The sequence below is a fragment of the Rutilus rutilus genome (assembly GCF_951802725.1).
Source record: "Rutilus rutilus genome assembly, chromosome: 21".
NCBI classification, from domain to species: domain Eukaryota; kingdom Metazoa; phylum Chordata; class Actinopteri; order Cypriniformes; family Leuciscidae; genus Rutilus; species Rutilus rutilus.
The window spans coordinates 20,807,729-20,822,289 of NC_140226.1; the positions used below are offsets into that span (position 1 = coordinate 20,807,729).

At 37.4% G+C, this 14,561-nt stretch overlaps 1 protein-coding gene across 1 annotated transcript in view; it reads right to left on the bottom strand.

Moving 5' to 3' along the window:
* Nucleotides 1-14,557, bottom strand: part of hhat (hedgehog acyltransferase) — a 52,335-nt gene extending 37,778 nt beyond the window's left edge. The window contains exons 1-8 of the mRNA XM_084392470.1: nucleotides 14,468-14,557; nucleotides 13,818-13,943; nucleotides 10,073-10,140; nucleotides 9,789-9,902; nucleotides 9,507-9,701; nucleotides 5,831-6,076; nucleotides 5,590-5,752; nucleotides 3,697-3,847 (exon numbers count right to left, since the gene is read on the bottom strand). Coding sequence (XP_084248596.1) covers nucleotides 3,697-3,847; nucleotides 5,590-5,752; nucleotides 5,831-6,076; nucleotides 9,507-9,701; nucleotides 9,789-9,902; nucleotides 10,073-10,140; nucleotides 13,818-13,932 — 1,052 coding nt within the window. The 5' untranslated portion in view covers nucleotides 13,933-13,943; nucleotides 14,468-14,557. The remainder of the gene's footprint in view (nucleotides 1-3,696; nucleotides 3,848-5,589; nucleotides 5,753-5,830; nucleotides 6,077-9,506; nucleotides 9,702-9,788; nucleotides 9,903-10,072; nucleotides 10,141-13,817; nucleotides 13,944-14,467) is intronic.
* Nucleotides 14,558-14,561: the final 4 nt, after the last annotated feature.

Sequence of the window (14,561 nt, forward strand, 5' to 3'; positions counted from 1 at the left end):
ACTCTAGGCACAAGCAGCCCTTTACAAACACTAAACCAATTATGTCCTTTGTTATTGTCATTAAATCATTAAAATTGCATAAAACCTACAAGCAGTAAAAGTTCTGCTACAAGTCAACAAAACTATTTAAAAAAAATTCTCATCTTAAAAAAGGAACTAAAAAAAAAAATACAATTAGTTATTAGTTATCCAATTTTTCTTCTATTTTATAGGTTTAATAAAGCTAAAAGGAATCACTACATTACACTACAGCCTGTTTGCACATTTCAGGCCTAAAACGCCACAGTAGGAAAGCTTCTCCAAGAAAGCAATCCCTCTGAAATGCCAATTTGACTCTACTAGATGCGTGTGGCACATAAACAAGGAGCTATAAAAACAGATGCAGTCAACATACTGAGCAGGAATCTCATGTCTTATGTCATTCATGAGCTCTGTGAGTCAGATGGTGATTCATGAAGCTGAAAGTGAGATACACATTGGAACAGATTCACTCAATATTCTGCTGTTTCCTTCAGATTGAGCTTCTGTACTTCAGAAATCATCTGGCAAAGCAGGCCTGATGGAACATTGTGCAAACACTTCCCACAGCTCAGAGTTTTCCTCATGATCCCACTACAGGTGAGCTGATGAAGAGAACAGAGATCAGGATAAAACCTGGCCTTGTTCTCACTGCATATTTGTGAGAGAGGTTATGCCTACATTGTGGAGATCAAAGGTAAATAGGTAATAAAACACCAGTTAACAGTCCCCATGAGGAAATGTCTTAATGAACATACCAAATAATGTCCTAATGAAAATATAAGCATGAGTGAGGGTTGTTTAGGGACAAAGGACAGAAATGATCATTAGCTCAGTATTAGGGTCAATGACAATGGTCACAATATATATATATATTTTTTTAAATCATCGTTTTTAAATGTTTTAGAAATGCAGTCTTTGTATTCATAGTGTTTCATACGGTTTTGAAAAAACAATGTTTACATGTGAATAAATGCTTAAATTAAATTTGCAGCTGTTGACCGGATTTCAATTGAATTAACTATATATCTTGGTTTAGGGTTAACAGAACCTTACAAATTTTATAAGAGAAAAAAATGCATGGATGAAGTGTTTAAAATAAGACCAGTAACATGCATTTAAGAAAACAAATAGATTCAATTTTGATTTAATGTCAAATTTTGAAATAAATTAATAGATCCGGAATAAAGAGCCTTGTGTCATTGACTCGTAAAAACAATAGATCCATTGAGTGAGCAGATAGCTATCAGCAGGAATCAGCAAAATTGTGTGTGTGTGTGTGCTTTACAGCAAACCGTAAACCTTTCAACCGCCGTAAACCCAGTCCATGATAGCAACCGACCGTACTCAATCACATACATGCACACACAGCGATACTCGCACAGCCAAACACGTGTGCAGAGTGCAGACAGACACACAAAGAAAATCTCCAGATTTAACTGCAGCCACACACACACACACACACTAAGAAAATCTCCAGAACTGCAGCCGAGAGCAACATCTCAGCCTCTCTTTCTCTCTCTGTTGTTCTCAATCTCATTCGCTCCCTGTAGGACATTTGTACTGTAATCAGAGACTTTGCTGTCCTGCAGTATGGGCTACTGTCTCCATGTGGTGTGTTGCATCCGGCGGTTCTAAGCCATTAAATACAGAGAGGAGCATGTTAGTTGGATTTTGAAGTATCGGTGTGTGTGAGTGTGTTGAGGCTATGCTGAGCAGTTAGAAAAAGTTATGCGTGTGTGCGCTCTGTCAGGTTCAGAGGAGCTGATCTCTGTTGCTCCATGTGGGATTGAAGCCAGACGGGGTCTTACAGCAGGTCCAGCTAAAGTCTCCAGCATACATCTGTTTCCTTACAGCTCTCATTTATCACACTCTAAACTCCATCACTTTCAACACCACTCAGAGACACACACTAGTGCTTAACCTTTCCGGCTCGCAGAGCTTTAGCTGCTTGCTGCATTGTAGATCTGCTGATACACTCAAAACATGCACAATTACACAGGATACAGAAGATAGAGTCACTCTCTCAAAGCGACGGGAAGTGACAATTATCCACTGGGTTAAGAAAAATAACTAAAAACTGCTTGTATTATGAAGCGAAGCAGATAAATAAATAAAAATACCATGGTGAATATAGTTATTACAGTTAGTTGTTGTTTTTATTACTGTTTTGAAAGGATAACACCGCACTCACGAACAACAAGGTGCCAGACAAACAAAACTGAAGATCTCAAAAGATAAATAAAACTGTCTGCACACTTGAATCCTTTCAGCAAATTTAATAGCCAAGCTTTCGGTCAGACGACCATCCTCAGGGCATGGGCCCTGAGGATGGTCGTCTGACCGAAAGCTTGGCTATTAAATTTGCTGAAAGGATTCAAGTGTGCAGACAGTTTTATTTATGTTTTTATTACTGTAAAATAATGATAAATTGATTAACTCCTTAAAAAAAAGCTTTCAGAACATTTCTGTCATTATGTTTATTATTATTTCTTTCATTTTCATTACATATAAGTCAGTAAGATTTTTGTAAATTTTTCAACATAGACACATTAAATTGATCAAAAGTAACAGTAATAACAATAAATGTTACAATATTTTTATTTCAAGTAGATGCTGTTATTCTAATAATCAATCAATCCTGTAAAATATTAAGCAACACACCTGTTTTTAACATTAATAAAAATGTTTCTTGAGTAACAAATCAGCATATTATGATTTCTGAAGGATCATGTGACACTGAAGACTGGAATAATGATACTGAATATTCAGCTTTGCCATCACATGAATAGATTACATTTTAAAATATATTAAAATAAAAAACTTGTTCATTTAAATTGTAAATTGTAAAAATATTTTATCAAATAGTTATTGTAGAAAAAAAAAAAAAAAAAAAAATTTTTTTTTTATCACAGTCATTAAATAATTTTACAGTAGATATTCCTGTGTGTGTGTGTGAGAGAGACATGAATGTTCCTTTAATGATTATGATTTTGATATACTATATAATTACTATGTATATATCTCATGGTATTTACATGAAACAAGAGCATGGTACATCCATAGTTCTTTTGTGTACTATGGATTTATAAAAGCAAGCAAATAGAAGGCAATAATTAGTAGTAAACAAACAAACATTTTACTAAGTATAAAAAATGTTTTTTAAAAAAAGGCTTTTGTTTCCAGACTGGTGTTGCCTAGGTCTAGGAGACCATTCAAGACTATTCAAGTTGAAATGCTGTGTACCTTCATCAAGCATTCTAGCTTTTAGAGTAAAATTAAATCGTCTGGGAGGAAGCCTGCATGTATGAGCCTGTTCTACATCGTCTCACGAGACGTCAGAGCGCTCAACTCCATCAGAGAAGCCCAGCACTCATTCCCATACTTTAGAGGTAAGATGTTTGTGGCATTAAACAGAAAGCATGAATCTTGTTATGCTCCTGTAATGTGCTTCTAGATGGTGTAAGTGAGTCTTAAACCTGTTCCAATCATATCATGGCTTAAATAAATTAAAGCAACAGCAGCGCAGCTCTGCCCCCTGCTGTTTCACAGATGTACTGCAGATGACAGTTAAACCACCTCAAATCATTCCAGCTATAGAGGACACAGTGCCTTAGAAGTCAAAAGGTCAGAGCTTTTGAAGTTTGCCAGAACAAACACAGAAGTGTGTATATTTACCTCCACATCCCAGTGAAGCTGTACATGATGCTGACACACCGTGGTAACGTGGGCGGCTCCAGTCCGTCCAACCTGACGAGCAGAGACACCGCTCCAAATAAGACCAGATACTTTACGTAAAAAAATTGCACTAACGCGAGGGCCAAACCACCTGCAGGTGAAAAAGAGAGCGGTTACATGACATAAAACAGTAAAGCGGTATGTGCTTGATCTCACAAAGACATGTGAACTGACAGGGTTCTTCAGCCACATCAGGTGTCTACATACAGTACTTATGGCCATGCAGTGTATGTGAAGCTCATTTCGGCCCTTCATTCCATTGTGGCTGAGAAGAACCACAGATTTAATGATTTTAATCAGATTTCAGAATCAGGTTTCATAATGTGGTTCTGTCATCCTTTCTAGTCATATCTCCCTATTCACTTTTCAGTCTCTGTGTGTGTCAGTGGAAACTGAGAACAGCATTTGTCTTTTCCCATATCCCACTGCTACAGAGCTAAAAGCTTTTAAAAAAATAGGACAATTTCTGCAAGCACTTTCTGTACAAAACACAGGTACAAAAAGGCAATAATGACTCGATGTTCCAGTGTGCTGCTGCACAGACCGCTCTCTCTTGCAGAGTTTGTGTTTATGAATCAAAGTTCAGGCAGCACAAATCAGCAACTTTCACAGATCAATAGACAGCAAGTGCAGAATCAAGATGCTGCAATGGAGAGCGCACACACAAGGCTGAAACTCAGTGTGTGTGTTTCATTGCGAACATCTGTGCACGATAATAATATAATAAACACTTTAAGACCCAAAATAACACCATATACAATGACAGACTGCATCAATTCTGAAATACATAATTTGGATAAAAACTGCAGAATTTGCTTAAAAACTGTATGCATATTTCCCCACTACACACTATGCAAACAGCAGTATGTCGCAAAAGTATGATGTCGGAAAACTAATAAATATCATAGGCTCACAATAATTTGCAGATGACGTACTGCATGAGATTTTGGACACTTTGTTGTTATCCTATGAGACAGGAGTATGCAAACTGTCCTGTAGAGTTTGGCTCCAACTTGCTTCAACACACGTGCCTGGACGTTTCTAGTATGCTTATGGGACCTTGATAAGCTGGTTCAGGTGTGTTTAATTGGGGTTGGAGCTAATCTTTGCAGGACAGTGGCCCTCTGGGAGCAGGTTTGGACACAAGACAATAGGTGTCAAGGAGCCGTCAAATTTGGCAGCTCAGTTGTTAAAATGAGTTCTATTTCAAATAAATGCTTTAGAACTTTCTACTCAAAGAATCCTGAAAAAAAAAAAAGAAATCCACAAAAATATTAGGTAGCAGTAGCACAACTGTTTTCAACACTGATAATAATAAAAAATATTTCTTGAGCAGCAAATAAGCATAAAGCAAGAATGATTTTTAAAGAATCATGTGAAACTAAAACTGTGACTAAAACTGAAGAGTAAAAGCTGATAAAAATTCAGCTTTGCCATCACTGCAAAAAATAGCATTTTAAAATAGAGAACGGTTATTTTAAATCGTAATAATATTTCACAAAATCAGTGTTTTTACTGTATTTTTGAACAAATACAAATAACCTTGGTGAGCATAAGACTTATTTGTCAAAAACATTCAAAGATCTTACCAATCCCGAACTTTTGGATGGAAATGTACTTATTTAACAGAGAAGACTGTGTTTATGGTTGCTGTTAGCATATCTTCAAACTTCAAAAGGACAATGCCAATATTATGGATGAAGCATATCTGTAGAATAGCGAAGTGTGTATTACACTACACACTTGCATCCCTAAAAAGACGGTTAAGACGTTCTTCAATGATTCAGTATATACTATGAAAGTACAAGAATTCATACGCAGCCTCAGACTTACCCAACGCCCAGTGCGGCAGCATCTCCAGGTAGGTTTCGTTGCTCTGGATGGCGTGCATGTACATGAAGTGGATCATGAATTCGGCTAAACACCACCAGACAAACACGCGCAGTATCCCACTTAAGACATACACCAAAGACACTTTACACACCGGTCTCTCTATCTGCAGAGAAAGACATTTACAGTACATTTGGATAAAGAACAGACCCTGCACCCTTTTATGAACCTCATTTTCTTCTACCTGTTCGCTGAAGTCTCTGTAGGTCATGATGGGCCCGTTGTAGAACAGAGGATGATAGAAGCAGTAGGCAGTGAGCTTGTAGAACTGAGGAATTAGAGTCTTCAGTCCTTTATCCTGTAGAGAGGAGCGGTGATTTGGAAGAGGGTGCCAGCACAGCTCCAGACTAAAGCTAATGCAGCGCAAACTACAAACAGCAGTACTGAAGAGCAAGAGGTAGAACTGGTCCTCAGAAGAACACCAGCCACGCTAGAGACAGAGAACAAAAAAGAGTGGAAAAAACATTTAAATTAACCAAACTAAACAACAAAAAGCTACAAATCAGTGGCTACAGGACAATAAATGAAATGTGCAACAAAAGACAATGAACAGGCCCTGAAATAAAACTGTGGTAGCAGCCGGAAGACTACCCCTGCATCTGAATTCGCCTCCTTCCCTACTACATAGTAAGTAAAAAATTGTTAGTGAACTGAGGGGTATGTCCAAATTCATTGTATTCATAAAAAATACCTGGAGAGATTCTGAATTGCAAATCCAGTGGATACTTTACTATTCCAGAAGGAAATTTGAAAGACAGTGACAATGAAGGTCACATGACAAAACCAACATGGGAGATGTAGCATGTCCGGATTTCATTTATACCACACAATCTTGTCAGAACTGGTGAAGCAGGACCACAATCTACAAAATTCATAGCAAAAGCAAATGGCAGACTGAAAAAAGATCGATCCCATTCGTTCAGCCGTTTATTGAGGATCACAACTTATTTTATGGCCTCTGTCCTCTGCGTGTTTGAAAAGAGTCATTATTTTTCCAATTCTGTTTAGTTCCACCGATGAGACAGAAAGGACACACTTCACTTGTAAAACTGCTGCACTTATTATCTTTTTTTATTTTGAAGAAATATAGCACAGCCATACAGTTTGTTAGGTTTGAAATTATAAAACAATGGATATATTCTTTAAAATGAAGACAAAAAGTAGCCTCGTTAGACTGGTTGTCCAATGTTAGTGGAACATGTCCAGTTAATTAGATGAACTACACATATGGTTGCTCTGATATAACGGACTTTCAAACATTTACTAAAAATCATCTTGGAACCATTTACAACTTAGTTTGATTTGTTGTTTCCAATGCAATGTCACCGCTACTTAAGTAGCCAAACGTGTCCAAAATGTCCTTTGTATGTCATTTACCCATCATTTACTCACCCTCATGCCATTCTAAACCTGGCTGTAAGACTTTTTTCTGTGCAAAATTGAAGAAATTTTGAAGAATGCTGGTAACCAAACAGTTTCGGTTCCCAGTTGTATTTTTGGTGCATTCAATAAACCAAAACGGTTAGTTATAAACATTCTTTAAAATATCTTCTTTTGTGTTCCACAGAGGAAAGTAAGTCAAATCGGTTTAAAACGACATGAGAGTGAGTACATGATGGCAGACTTTTCATTTTTGTGTGGACTATCACTTTAATACTATACTCAGTCACTGTAATATAGAATTTTCACTCTTGGGTGGACTATCCTTTAAGTAGGCTTCTATGTACTGTAAGTGATAAACAACCGCTGTAAACCACAGCTCCATCTTTCTAAATAACTCCACCTCAGGCCAGCATCCACTGATCCTCTGTGTTGAAAATAAACTACTAAGATCTACTGGGCATGCTCAGAAGACAGCTGGCATCCAGCCAGCCGACACAGCAGCAGGCAGATTCAAAAACTCATTATCGCCACTCAAAAATAAAGCTATAACCACCTCTAAATTACACTAAATGACAGGGCAGCGTTCTGAAATTAGTCACTGGCTGATGCTGTTTTTCTTTGTATGTCATTATGGCAGTCTCAGTGGTACAGCTGCATGGGTATTGCTGTCTTCCTGAGGGTTTTTCACAGCTCATAAGTAACTGAGGTAAACAGAGATATACAGAACAAAAAAATATCATTAAAAGATAATGAAGATCACAATAGATTAAATTATAGTTGATTGTTCTTCGGATGGGTATGTTAATAAATGCTTCTGAGTAATAAATAATGATTAGATGAAGGTTTAATTAAGAAGGGGTGTCACAATTCATCAAGGAGAAACTCAAGGAAAGTAGGGAACTCATTTGTCACTCGGATCAATATTCCATCAGTCTCTTTTGTCCCCTCTATCTGCACGAGCTTGTTGATCTCGTTGCTTTCCCCTTCAGTCAGTTATCTAATGACAGATGTCAATCAATCATTCACTGTCAAGTGACTAAGCAGATAAAGAAAACAAACAAAAACAGGACCTTCTGGAAGCCAGCTGACTCTTTTTGTTGTACTGTTGTAACTATTGTGTGAGAAAAAAGGAAATACACAAGCACTGTTGTGCATGTAAACGTTTGACTTTGAATATTTGCTTGAGAGACTGTTTGAAAGTGTATGCATCACTGTGTTTGTGTGAAGAGAATGGTGACATTTAATGCGGACTTGTTTCAGTCTCATCCTAATTCTCTCTGTGGAGCACTGCAGATGTGCTCTGAGAGCCAAGGAGACAGCATAGACTCTGATCCTGAACCGGACAAATCCCTCACTCTGTCCATCACACCTCCTCCTCATCAATACAGAAAGCTTTAAAGGGACACAGGTATACAGTTCAACCAAAATTAATAATCATCATCATGGAACACAAAAGGAGAAATTTTGAAGACTGTGCTGGTCACACCTTTCCATGCAATTCCAATGAATGGGGACTTAAGTTTTTTTATTCAGTGTTCGAAAACAGGACACTTCATATGACTGCTTTATATTCCAAGTCTTCTGTGAGAAACCGACCAAAATTGAAGTTATTCACTGATAATCACCTCCGGGTAGCTTTTAACTTAAGAAGTGAACAGATCAGTTTGATTTGTGCATGAACCATTCAGATTGGTTTTCAGAACTGATTCAACCAGTGTTGTTATTGTTAACTAAAATAAAAACTATTAAAATTATTTTCGCTAATTGAAATGAAGGTGAAATTAAATATTAAATAAAATATAAATATTAGATGAAAAACGTAAAAAAACGTTAAAAAAAAATCAACGAAATTGAGTTGCTTTGGCAACTAATTGAAATATATATATACATACAGTATATATATATATAAATAGAAAATATTTTTAAAAAACAACAAATGACAAAAGAACAAAATTACTAAACCTTAAACTAATTCAAATAATTAATAAATACTATAATAGTATAAAAAGTAATACTAAAATAACACTGGAATCAACCAACTGAAAAGATTTGACTTAAAAGAACAATTTGTACAAGCATTGCTACTTCCCGCATGATTTTGGAGTATGACGAACGATTTTATGATTTTGCACTATTACACTACTTTTATGGTGGTTTTGCATCCTTTTTGAAGCATGAAAGATCTCACCATCGTTCATGATAATGGAAAAAAAAAGCTCATGGAAAAAAGCAACCCGCGCATCATTCACATTTCTCATTTTGTGTTCTTAGAGGGGAAAAAAGAAAGCCATTTGGACTTGGAACAACATGAAAGTGAGTAAAATGAGGACATTTTTGGGTTAGCACATCATGTCATTTTTGGGTGAACAACCCTTTAAATTGGACACTTTTATGCAGCTTCTCCTCAGAGGAGCGGCAACTTTGATTCCTCACGTACATGGATTACAGCAATTACAGGCGCACAGAGATTCACACACCTGTAAATCCTGGAGGGCACTGACATTTAGTGTGGAGAGCAGCAGGAGGGAGCAAAACCACGAGAGGGCGGGGCTACGTAGCTGAGCAACCACCAATGAGATGCTCAGATGCAGCATCAAAAGAGTCACGCCCCACACACCGAGAAGCCAACCAGCAGAGAGCAAGCCATACACTGCAAAGACTGCCAGTCGGAACTGTAACACAAGTGCACAAGGAAAGATGATGAAACATGCAAACATTTGATGACTTGCTCAAATTCATCTTCTCTGCATCAAAATGACCTGAGGCAGATAACAGGCTGCCAGTCTGGAAACCACAGCGTGGCCAATCAGAGACCACAGAAGAGACCGCCATGCCCACTCATTCCAAAAACTCCATTCAAAATCAGTAGGGTCCTAAAAACACAAACAGATAGAAAAACACAAAACACACAAAGAGTTTTGTTTGTCTGTATAAAAGGAACTTGTTGATTGAGCAGGAAACAGGAAATTGGCCTTGGTGGGGTGCACCAGCCAATTGTGCCATCCTGATTAAAGTCACTAACATAATCACCATGTTCTCTCACCTTCTTGAATCCCCATATAAGGAATCCTCTCTGCAGCTGCACCTCTCTGTCCAGACTGACCTCATGCTCTGTCAATCACACATAGGAAAACACATTTCTCACACAATATTCTGGAGGAATACAAAGTCTGCACACGGGACTATTTTGGAACTAGAATCAGAATTCAGGTTTACTGGCCAAGTTAGCTTACACCTTGATGAATTATACCTGGCAAGGTATCTCAAACATCTAGTTCACAGTAACTACAGAACACACAACGGGCCTGTCCAAATACCCACACCTGCGGTCTTTGAACTTGACCACTTGTCTACTGTGGTGGATTTTTTATTAATAAAATAGTAAACTGTATATCAAACTAATATTAACTCTAACATCTAACCTTATTTCTTTTTTTAGGCCTAACATGCTAACACTTTGAAACACAATGTACTAAAACGTTCTGTCCTGTGTTTTTGAATGTTGTATGCTGTGTTGCTATACCCCTTTTACTTTGGTTGTGTGAGTGTAAAAATAACAAATATGGGAAATGAAACTAGACAGATGACTAGGTTTGAACCTTGTGATTACCAATGAAGTAATCATTAAAACAAAGTTTGCTTTACCAAGTAACAGAAGGGTTTGTCTATGAAAATCAAATTGTGGGGAAATTATGTAATGCAGCATGACATTTTTGCCATACCTCCTTATTCTATAAAAACTGTTGTATTATTTTAGCTGGTGGGATTCTCAATGGAATTTGTTTGAGATCCTCAGGCCTTGCTTCTTCTTGGGAGAGATTTCCTGAGAACTGCTGACATTTGCTGAAGTCTGTTGGTCGATCATTGCTGCGCAGCAAGAAAGCTAGTTAGGGAAGCAAGTTAGTTAGTAGACTATATATCAAACGTCGATTGGAGACGTTAGGGAACGTCGATTGGAGACGACCCAGGTAGACTATATAGGGAACGTCGATTGGAGATGACCCAGATAGTTAGGTTTAGGGAAAAATCTACCACACTACTTACACAACGTATTTCCTGTTTTTGGCCCGAGTGTTCAAATGGGCATGAAGACTGCAAGTGTGTGTGAATAGAACTTTTGATTACCCGATGGGACCCAAGTGTTTTACTTTGATTTTCAATACTTTGCATTTTAAAATAAACTTCTAAATGTCTGTTCAGTAGAACCTATGTAACAGACAACATAATTTAGTACTTGTGGTGCTTCTAATTAAGTGATAAAAAGCAGTTGCAAATGTTGTACAAAATACACTCATCTTTGCACCAATAAAATGTGCAACACTATGTTTTACTACCTGGTTTCACAGACAGGGTTTAGGATTAAGCCAGGATTAGGCCATAGTTCAATTAGGACATTTAAGTAGCTTTTATAAACATGCCTTTGAAAAAACAATGGTACTGATATATTTTGACTAAGATATGTCAGTGCAAGAGGCTTTCAGTTAAGACTGTTTAAACATGCATCTTAAGCCTTGTCTGTGAAACAGGGGGCATATGCAATATCTAATTCATTTAACTTACAGTAGAATGTCTATAAAGTGGAATTCGGGATAGTGAGTTTAGTGTGCGTTAACTTAAAGGAGAACTCCGGTCAATTTTAACATTGAGCTCATTTTTTTTGTACATTTGGAGTGCTGTCAGTACAGAGAACAACGACAAAAATCGGTGTTGCCTACACCGTGTTATCCTCGTTTTAAAATTTGCACCCTGTTGACTTCAATGGGGCAACCTTCACTAAACCTATGCGCGTGAACTCGACAATCGACTACTGTGGACTTCGACCGAAAACAGGATGTAAATACAGGTATGTGCGCTAGCTGAATACACATCATTTTTATATATTTCTTTCACATCTACTGCAGTCAGATTCACCCGCGTTCACTCCGAAGGAATCACTCACATGACCTGTGCACTTGTAATGACACATCAAGGATGTTAAGAGGCTAAAAGCAGGTTTAAAACTTGCCCCATTGAAGTCAACAGGGTGCAAATTTTAAAACGAGGATAACACGGTGTAGGCAACACCGATTTTTGTCGTTGTTCTCTGTACTGACAGCACTCCAAATGTACAAAAAAATGAGCTCAATGTTAAAATTGACCGGAGTTCTCCTTTAAGGGCACCGAGCTTTGTCATTTTTAAGACCTGGGACAGTCTTGCACACTTCCAGTTGCATCAGTTCCAGACACACCTTCTCAGTTTCAATGAGATTGTTCACCCAAAAATGTATATTCTCTGATTATTTACTCACTCTCATGTCATTCTAAACGTTTATGGTTTTAATTTTTTTTCTGAACGTTTAGCAGAACTTTCACTATTACAATGAAAGTAAACTTGGCAGCCCTTTCCACTTTCATTTCATGGATAAGTTTTGATGAAGGCTAAGATCTCTCGAATATTCCCTGCACACATGCATTAACTCTCTTCTTTCTCCCCTGCAATGCAGTGTCAGTTTGGTATTGTTTTCCCCACCCCTCCCCTCTCTCCCATCATCTCTTTATTCATCCAGTTTCTTAGAATGGACCTCTCGTCACCTCGACAGACGGTTTTCCTGCAGGGTGCAATGGCAGGCAAGGATCTATTCACACTGTCATAAACACACTTTTTCCAGAAAAGAAAGTGTACATAGAAATAGAAGTGAGAGCACATTGCCATCTGGTGGCCGCACTGTGTTGAGACACAAAGACTGCAGAAAGAAGTATCATGGGCATGTTTGCTGTGATACAGATCTTAAGTGACACGATCTGGAGTTATATTTTGTATAGAAACCCACATCAGAAACAATGTGATTAATAGTGCCTAAAGTGTCTTTAAGATGAAGAAATTAGACCTGGCCAAACAATAAGACACAAAATGCAATATTATATCTATCTATCTATCTATCTATCTATCTATCTATCTATCTGATATATATATAAAATATATCAATAGCCTGTCAGTACTTAACACTGACTAATTTACTATTCACAAACTTATAAAGTGAATGTTTTCTCAAGTATTCAGGATTTTGTCAAAATTACTACTATTACTAGTATGAAAACTATATGGAAACTGAACCTAAAGTCATCTAAATAGCGTCTTTTAAAAATGCTATTTTCTGATGGCAAAAATACTTAGCTTTAAATGTATTATCAGATTCACCTATTGTTGTTATTTATGCAGTTTTTTTTTTTTTTTTTTTAGCATGAGGAAAGGCCCCATTTTAAAGCTTTATTTTTGCACTTTTTTGACTGGCATATTTTGGTTGAAAGAGATAAAAATGGGTGCTGTGTGTTGCCTTTTGCTGACCTGAGATCCTGTCATCCCTCAGCACATGACAGCACAACCTTTACAGAGCCCTTAGAGTCAGCAGTTAACCGAGGCGTGCGCGCACACACCACAGCAGCCCTTTTCAAACTGACACATCATAAAATAAAGTCCATATGTGCACTGAAAATGCAGCAAAATTTTATTTTATATTCATTCTGGATAAATCCAAATAAATGATTCAGCAGGTATATAATACTCGTTTAATAACAATTTAATAATGTTTTATATGTCTAACTGACAAGTGGTGGTTGTCTAATGGTCATATATTGTGCATGCGATATACAGATTTTTCTTGGATTTTTTTAGGTTTGGGATTTGAATCTGTGTTCCCTTGTTAATTGAAACTGTACAGTTGAACACCTGGGTGATCTTTGAGTTACTGAGACCCTCTCTTAAAACCTGGGACGTTTGTGTTTTGTTCTGGGACAGAAAGGCAGCTCACCTTTAGAAAACCTGTGCAGCTGGTAGAAAGAATAGAGATGAGAGGAGAAGGAGAGAATCCAGTAAGCCGTCATCTCCCATCGAGGTAGAGACACCAGCTCCCATTTTTGTGTCATGGAAACTGAACCTACAGGTTAGGAAGATGCACTGTGATTGGTAAGTCACTAGACTAGGAGTTTTCCCCCTGTAAACATCAGGATTTTCAAATAAAGCAGCATAAGTTAATCAAATTTTAAATTTAAACTGTATTTTAGGAGGATGTGACATAAGGTGTTTCATAGACAATAATCCCGCATAGTCAAATTTACGGATTATTATATCTAAAATATGTCATTCACCAGTAACACGATTAAACGAAATGCGTTTTATGAACTACTTTATCTCCATACCGAAATTAACTCTACAAAATCCTCGATTATATATCAAGGAACCCCGAAATAAGAGGAGCTTGTGGTCTGTTACAATGAAAATCATGTTCAATAATTCAATTGGGATGTAAAGTCCATCAAGATTTATTTGCTCAAACAGTCACTCAAGACTTTAAACAGATAAAATTGTTTCTTTACACAAGCTAGCCAACTACATGATCATATCGCAAGTTTCGCAACAATTCCTGAACCATAATATTTGCATTAAGTTTCAGTTACTCACATAAACAACAAACAGAAAAACTCTCGTGCCCGCTAAACGCTTCCGTGAAGCTCCGCCCAATGCTTCCGAGATTTGTCACGTCCCCGGATTCTAA